The following is an 8,308-nucleotide window of genomic DNA, read 5'->3' on the forward strand; positions in this document are numbered from 1 at the left end:
ATTGTGTTCGGCAACACAACCCAGGGGTGCTAGTTTGTCATGCAATATACAAGGCAAAGCAATTTATGGGAGTTTCATATAAGAAAGAAGCCTTGTCGGGAAGCCATGTATCACAACAGCGCTGCACTGTGACGAATCTGTCACGATTGGCCAATATAAGAGCAACACAAACAACACACATTTTAATCATAGTAGGTTCCCTGGGAGTCAAGATAGTATAGAGACAGCCAGGCCTTTTTTGAGTGGCCGTGGCCAGGAAATATTTACCACCACCAGCTCCTCCTGAGACAGCCCAGCGCAGCAAGCAGCCATTCATCATGGCCATCATATGGGTTTTAAGAGGAGAGAAGCTGGGAGGGGAGGAGAGCAGAGGAGAGGGCTGGAGGGAGAAGGGAAGGAGAGGGGAGGAGAGAAGGGGAGAACCAAGGAGGTGACTGGAGGGAAGAGCAGAGTAGAGGAGAGGGCTAGAGGGAAGGAGAGGGGAGGAGAGGGCTGGAGGGAGGAGGGAAGGAGAGGGGAGGAGAGGGCTGGAGGGAGGAGGGAAGGAGAGGGGAGGAGAGGGCTGGAGGGAGGAGGGAAGGAGAGGGCTGGAGGGAGGGAGGAGGGAAGGAGAGGGGAGGAGAGAAGGGGAGAACCAAGGAGGTGACTGGAGGGAAGAGCAGAGTAGAGGAGAGGGCTGGAGGGAGGAGGGGAGGAGGAGAGAGAACAAGAGAAAAGGGGAGGAGAGAAGGGGAGAACCAAGGAGGTGAGTGGAGGGAAGAGCAGAGTAGAGGAGAGGGCTGGAGGGAGGAGGGAATGAGAGGGGAGGAGAGGGCCAGAGGGAGGAGGGAAGGAGAGGGGAGGAGAAGGGAGAACGGAGGAGGGGAGAGAGGAGGGCAGGAAAGCGGAGGACAGGGAAGGAGAAGAGGGAAAGAGACGAAAAGAGTGAAGGGAAGGAGAGGCATTGGAGTTGAGGGGAGAGCACAGGAGAGGAGGTGATAGGCGATGGGAGGGGAGTTGGGGGAAAGGGGAGGAGAGGATGTCTGAAGGTGAGACAGTGTAGTAATGAGACATGGCAAGTAATTCATGTTTGCATTCAAGTAGGAAAAGATATGGAGTTGACTGCTAAAGGAAAAAGAAAACACACAACAGAAAACTGACAAAGTAGGACCAAAGAGAGCGTATGTACTGTGTGAATCTAAATGATTATTTGTACCGCTGTGACAGAAGATTGTGTTGGTCCAGTGTTATTTTTGTTGTGATCTGCACTGCCGTCTGATATTATGTGTTCACGTCGTTCGGTTATCTTGTGTCGTGTCAATTCCTATCTCCCTCACTTTACCACTCACTGTGTGTGTGTGTGTGTGTGTGTGTGTGTGTGTGTGTGTGTGTGTGTGTGTGTGTGTGTGTGTGTGTGTGTGTGTGTGTGTGTGTGTGTGTGTGTGTGTGTGTGTGTGTGTGTGTGTGTGTGTGTGTGTGTGTGTGTGTGTGTGTGTGTGTGTGTGCGCGCGCGTGCGTGTCTGTCTCTTGTCCTCCCTCTCTCTCTACTCCATCTCTCTCCATACTGCTGAGGCTGATGTGATGAGTGCATTACAGCTATGGGTGTGATTAATGGAATGCTGTAGTCCCACTAGGATCCCAGTCTCGTCTGCAGCCGACCTGTCTGAAAGACACTTGACTTGGATGAGTGCAATTATTTAGCTTTCAACCATTCTCTGCCCGTCTTTTTCTGAATGACACACTCAGAAAAGACAACGGTGTGTCAGCCAATGCATTTCCATCTTTAAACAGTTAAATGTCTCCCTGACTTTCAGCCGCTTGCTCTGCAGATGGGGGGGGGTCTTAGGTAAGTGTTAGGATGAAGTTGGGCTTAAATGCTTTAGTTGGAGTGCTTGTGGTGTCCCTCACCTTCAGAATTTAGTCTGGGCAAGCGCTTTCTCGTGTGTGTGTGGGTATGAAGGTGTTTGTGTGTGCGTGTGTGTGTGTGTGTGTGTGTGTGTGTGTGTGTGTGTGTATGTGTGTGTGCATTGGTGCGTATTTGTGTGTGTGTGTGCGTTTGTGTGCGTTTGTGTTTTAAAAGGCATCTAGAGAACCTTGGGGTCCTCCAGCCGTGATATATGTGAAAATAAAACAAAATCTAAGTGCATCCTCATCAACTGTATGTAAACTTTTTAAGCGAAAAGGTCAGCAGCTACCAATGCTTTGAGCTGCTGCAAAGGTCAGACTTGCTCTGAGTCCTACCGAGTAATGACATGAATCACATCCTGTGAAACTGACATTGACATTAAGGTGAATAGTGAGAGTAATTGTTCATAATTGTATGAAGCTTGGTGAAGACCCCAGACTCTGGCCTTTTTACTAGACTCACACATCACACTAAGTTAACACACACTAACACACACACGCACGCACATACACAGACATACACATACAGACATACAAGCCCACACACACACACACACACACACACACACACACACACACACACACACACACACACACACACACACACACACACACGCTTAATTGTTTTGCAATCCTATTATTGTAAACCCCCATAAATTGTCTCCAACAATGACCCCTTATGTGACTTGTAATATTAATATGAGGTACATAGGGGCACATTGCTTCGTAGCTGACCATCTATAGCAAGTCATTCGTTCCAAAAAATAGTCCCAGCACTCATATTAAGTAACACAACCAGAAAATACGTTTCATCGTAAGCCTCAATCTCCATAGCACTTTCCATCAGCAACCCTCTTCAAGGGGTCTGAGTGGGGTGGTTCTTTAAGAGCATGACAGTGTGGTCCTGTCTGCTGTCTGGGAGAATCCTAATAGTCTCTGACAGGGTGTGCAGTTCCCCTCCCCCCCATCCATGTGGACAAGGTGGTGGGACTATCTCTTGCTCTCTCTCTCTCTCCGCTGATCTTCTCTTGCTTCTCTCTCCCTCTCTTTCCTTTCTCTCTCTCTCTCTCCCTCTCTCTCTCGCCGTCTCTATCTCTCTCTCTCTCTCGCTCTCGCTCTCTCTCTCTCTCTCTCTCTCGCCCTCTCTGTCTCTCTCTCTCTCTCTCTCGCCCTCTCTCTCTCTCTCGCCCTCTCTCTCTCGCCCTCTCTCTCTCTCTCTCCCTCTCTCCCTCTCGCCCTCTCGCTCTCTCGCTCTCTCTCTCTCTCCCTCTCGCCCTCTCTCCCTCTCTCTCTCTCTCTCTCTCTCTCTCTCCCTCTCGACCTCTCTCTCTCTCTCTCTCTCTCTCTCTCTCTCTCTCTCTCTCTCGCCGCTCTCTATTGCTCTCACTCTCTCTTTCTCTCTCGGTTGGAAGACAGCGAAGATCCAGCGAGTGCGGTGTGCTCAGGGGGGCCGGAGCACCTGGCTAACCCCCCCCCCCCCCCCCCCCACACAGCCCAGCTGACTGTAATCATTTCTGATGGCCCCGGTACGCCCACCCACCCAGCCAGCCAGTCAGCCAGTCAGCCAGCAGCACATTTCACTCACATCCTTCAGACTGACGCCCCGGCGTTTTCACCTCTGGAGCCGAGGCGAATATGTGACGGCAGGGGAGAAATAAAGACATTAAAGACACACACACACACACACACACACACACACATACTCCGTCTATTGCTTAGCTGAGAAGCAAAAAGTTGGTGCAAAGCGCAGTGCCTCACTATTCTGAACAAGCCCCATCACTGGCAGTGGACACCTGAGATGCTCTCGGTGATACATAGGGGTACATTAGTGTTTGTAAAAGCTGAAACTACAATAAACAAGTAAGGCTAAAGGCGTGCGCAGACAGCGGTGGACGTCTTTGACACACTCAAAGTGCTCGCCACGCCGTGCACACAAAATACACCAAAACCTTTCATATTAGGCTGACACACACACACACACACACAGACACTATTATTTATTGAAGCAAGAGACAGTGACATCACTGTAAAGTGGGTGTCTGGTCTAGCGACAGCAACCGCTACAACACACACGTCATGTCACGTCCGGGGACCGTGTGTTCTGTTTCAAGTGATGGGACAAGCACAACGTGGGTCCTGCCTTTGCACTCCACACCGCTGTTCCGTTTAAGATTCCCAGCTCTGTGTTATCTGATGTTCCTCTGCTTTCTTATGAAACACGACTGTGACACTGAAACAACGACGCCCTGGGCTGATGTTAAGCTCTCATCCTCTGCGATTATTTCAAGCAGCGTTCTTGTGACAGCACATCCCTGTCGCTTGTTTAAAATGCATCCGATATAATGTCCCCCGTAGCTTATATGAATCATCGTTCTTGCAGGCTTTCTTTCGAGTCACCGAGTGTCTAACTACAGCGAGTCTCGGTGTGCCGACGCTTTAATACCGTCTGGGAGAGCCGCGGGTGGTGTTATAACCTCAATAAACTCTTAACTATGCCCAGGGATGCCACCGTTCTCCGCCATTACCACCCTCCACTGGTCCGATCGAAGCTGGTGAGCTTTTTTGGAAGATTTCCCCGTAAATGCAAATAAAAAGCCCTCACCCCTAAACACATGAGGATATATGAGCACTTTAAGTATAGGGAGTCAAATCTAAGAATGAGTAATTCATAGAAGAATAAAGACATGAAGACGACTTTATAGATATCTGTCAGCTATTTGAGTCCTACATCTGCAGTTTCCTTAGCTCATGCTGTCTAAGGAGTAAACAACCACTAAATCGTAATGCAGGGTCAGCACCTTCTCCCATTAGCTCTGATTGGCCGAGGGACTTTACATTGGCAGGGAACATTACTTCCTAATTTGATTCAATCAAAAGCACCGTGTCCAATACTCCAGCACTGGCGATTCTCCAGCAGTCGCAGTTTAAGTATTTGATCAGCATTTGATTAAAAGCAAACCACATTTTGTTTCTGATGGTCCAAGCACGAAGGCTGGTCCGCTCATCGCAGCCCTGGCACTAGCATAGTGCACCACCGGGCAGAGGAAGCATGACAATGAATGCTGCCATGACACCTACTGCTGCAGCACATTAGGCTTTCCCAGGTTGTGTTCACTCCCCATCCCCCCCCCCCCCTTAGCTGGTGAGCAAGCCATTCGCTACATGGCGGCTCACTCCGAGGAAGACTGTAGGAGAAGGGTGTGGGAGAGAAGAGCAGTTGCCCCACGTGGTATAGAATGTAGCATATGCCTTCAGGCTGGGGAAGAGAAGCAAAACCAAGTTAGAATTGCAGCCACTTTTTATATATTTTTTTATTCAATTAGACTTTAATACCTCCCTGCCAGCCCAGACCTCATTTCTTTGACTTCAGGTTGTGCGGGATCGTCTGGTGGTTTTGACAGCAGGGCAGTGAAAGAGTATGCAAAGGGTGTTCCAAGCCCTTTCTCTGTTACGCTAGATTCGTTTTCATCCTGCTGCCATGTTATTATCTACGACCAAAATGAAGTTATTTTGCATCACAAAGCGAGAAGCGCCATAGCGCGGTGATGTATATAGGTGTATAGGGCCTATATAACAATATATTCTTTGTGAATTGGGGTCTATTATCTGAGTATATTTAGCAGTATGTGATGGAGCTATTAATATAACAAATGCAGATTGCAGGATGCAGAACAGACTAAACATTTGCACACTGTGCACGTAATCTATAGTGATCCAAGTGAGAATGAGTCAATGTCTATTCTCTAACTCCTCCAGCTCCCAAGAGGCCAGGGCCCGAAAATTGATGCAATATAGAAAGAAAACAACATCTACAAATTACAAAAAGCAGTATCAAAGGTGACACGTAATTTTTTTTCCATTACAAGGTTTTAATTTGGTGAAAGATAGACATGCTTGTCATAACAATAGGCCTATAGCCTACGTACAAGGCTGAATGCAGATTACAAAATAGGTTATAATAAGAAAATTCCTTTGAAAGAAAATACATTACAGGACGAACATGAATGGATCGGGGGTTTCGCAAGGTTTCACAATTTCACACGGACCAAAATTAGCCTTCAGTTATGTATTGAAGTGAAAATGCTTGTTTGTCATTGCTAGACTTCAAAGCAGCATTTTCACTAAGCATTAGAGTTGTCACAGCAACATTCAGCATTTTCAAAAACAAAAGCATCGCACTGGATACTACGTAGGTCCTGGTCCTGGCCTTACATCGCCAGTCTGACCGTCTTCCCAACGTTGCGCTAAAACGCAACAAAGTTAGTTAGTTAGTGAAAGCAAGAATAACGTAAAGAGTTGGCGTTGTGAGTGCCACTTAGCATCCATTACTACTAATGACTTTGTCTACATGTGCGTCAGTGAAGGGTCATCGGGGTTGGTGGGGTTACTAGGGATGGAGGCTCACCATGCGGTTCCTGACAGGACGCTGCGGAGCTCAGGTCCAGTAATATCTTATTAGGAACGGCTTCTTTTTGTTTCAGATTCACATTCAAATAATAGGTTGCAAGTTTGTTTGTGTGTTTGCGTGTGTAGTGTTTGTGCGCGTGTGTGTGTGTGTGTGTGTGTGTGTGTGTGTGTGTGTGTGTGTGTGTGTGTGTGTGTGTGTGTGTGTGTGTGTGTGTGTGTGTGTGTGTGTGTGTGTGTGTGTGTGTGTGTGTGTGTGCGCGCAGAAGTGTGTGCGTGTATATGTGTGGTTTGTGCGGACGTGTGTGGGTGCATGTGTGTGCGTGTGTATGTGCGTGCCTGCGTGCGTATGTCTGTGTGTGTGTGCGTACTACGGACGTGTGTGTGCGTCTGCGTGTGTGTGCGCGCGTCTGTGTGTGCATGTGAGTGTGTGCGCCATGGAGACAGCCGCGCGACGCGCCTTCCTCGCTCGGCGATTTTCTTGGACCGTGCGTTCTGCCGCTGCTGCTGCTGCTGCTCGCTCAATCCGAGCTTGCGTCTCACAGCAGCGTGCAGCTCTACCGGAGTGAGCGAGCGAACACCACTTTCTTCTTCACTCTTTCGTCAGAATGGATCTACCCGTGTAGCACAAGTGATCTTTCAGATAATCTAGCGAGTTTTGGCAAGTTTTGGCTCTATGTGGAGTTCAGGCTCAGGTTGAGACAACCGTTTAGTTTCCTCTCACTTGATATTACATTCAGTATTCATCGTATTTGCGTAAATAGCCCGTTCCCATGATGACGGGGACCGGGTTTGTTTTACGCACCTTGATCTTGCTGTGCTCGGTCTCTGCGGGGACGTGCAATACGTTCGCGTTCACGGAGGAACCGTCTGAACGAGCCGGCAAGGGAGACGGGTATTGCAGTCGGATATTACGGGCTCAGGGACCACGGAAAGAGGGCTTCAACGAGTTTCGCCTCCGAGTCGAGGGGGATCCGGAGAGCTACCACCCGGGGAGCACTTACAGAGGTCTGCTTGAGGCACCAACTACAGACGCACACGTTCGATGAGCAAGTCATAACTTAGCGTTGTTCAATGATTCTACTTACGCTATATCTCGGCGTATTTGAAAACTTCCAAAAAGTTCCAACCAAGTGTTTTCTTTTCCTTTCGTTTTTTTTCCCTCCAAATGACGCAAGGTGATATATTTCCTGAAATTATAGGCAAAATTATTACTTTCTTTTGTAAAGGTTAAAATGCTTATAAATTCCCTAGTTGGATCGTGAGGCTGTTTATTTTTCTATGGAAATGCAATGTTGTCCTCAGTGATTCTTAACATTTCAGGAAAAGTCCTACATCTATGTGCGACATGACTAGGTTACACGTTCTAATTAATTAATTTGTAGAAATATATATATATATATAATATATATATATATATATATATATATATATATATACACAAACACACACATACATACCTTTACATAGAGAGATAGATAGCCCTTACTGAGATAAAGACAGACAGACGGACAGCCAACCAGCCAGCCAGACCGACAGTCAGTCCGTCCCCGGGGGCAATTATAGGCTAAACAATTAAATGTATCCATTGAACTTCAACTTTTAATTGACCCGTCTCTTTTAACAGATGTTGACTGTATTGCTAATTCTAGCATCGAGTCGTCGTGTACACGATGAATAGAACACAAGATCCGTTATATCTATTATGTTTTAATGAGTTTTTTTAGTCATGCATTTCTGTGTTAGGTGATGCGCTTGCTGTGTTGCCTCTGTCCCCAGTAACTCTGGTCGCGTCCAGCTCAGCCTATTTCAGAGGCTTCATCCTCATCGCCTTGAGGGAGGGCAGGGAGGGGGGACAAGATGACGACTATGCCGGACGTTTTCAGGTAATTAAAAAAAAATCACACTGAAGACATAATTACAAAATAATAATTCATAAAGTAGAAAAATTAAAACGTAAAAAAATGCAGGCTTGTGATCAAAGAACGTAAAAAATATATTAATTCTGGCATTGTGTAAT

The 8,308-nt window shown here is 47.3% G+C and overlaps 1 protein-coding gene across 1 annotated transcript in view; it reads left to right on the plus strand.

Annotated features, from left to right (window-relative positions):
• Positions 1 to 6,832: 6,832 nt before the first annotated feature.
• The window catches only part of spon1a (spondin 1a), a 48,807-nt gene continuing 47,331 nt past the window's right edge, over positions 6,833 to 8,308 (plus strand). The window contains exons 1-2 of the mRNA XM_056607810.1: positions 6,833 to 7,296; positions 8,068 to 8,174. Coding sequence (XP_056463785.1) covers positions 7,062 to 7,296; positions 8,068 to 8,174 — 342 coding nt within the window. The 5' untranslated portion in view covers positions 6,833 to 7,061. The remainder of the gene's footprint in view (positions 7,297 to 8,067; positions 8,175 to 8,308) is intronic.

Source organism: Gadus chalcogrammus, chromosome 14 (genome assembly GCF_026213295.1).
Source record: "Gadus chalcogrammus isolate NIFS_2021 chromosome 14, NIFS_Gcha_1.0, whole genome shotgun sequence".
NCBI lineage: Eukaryota > Metazoa > Chordata > Actinopteri > Gadiformes > Gadidae > Gadus > Gadus chalcogrammus.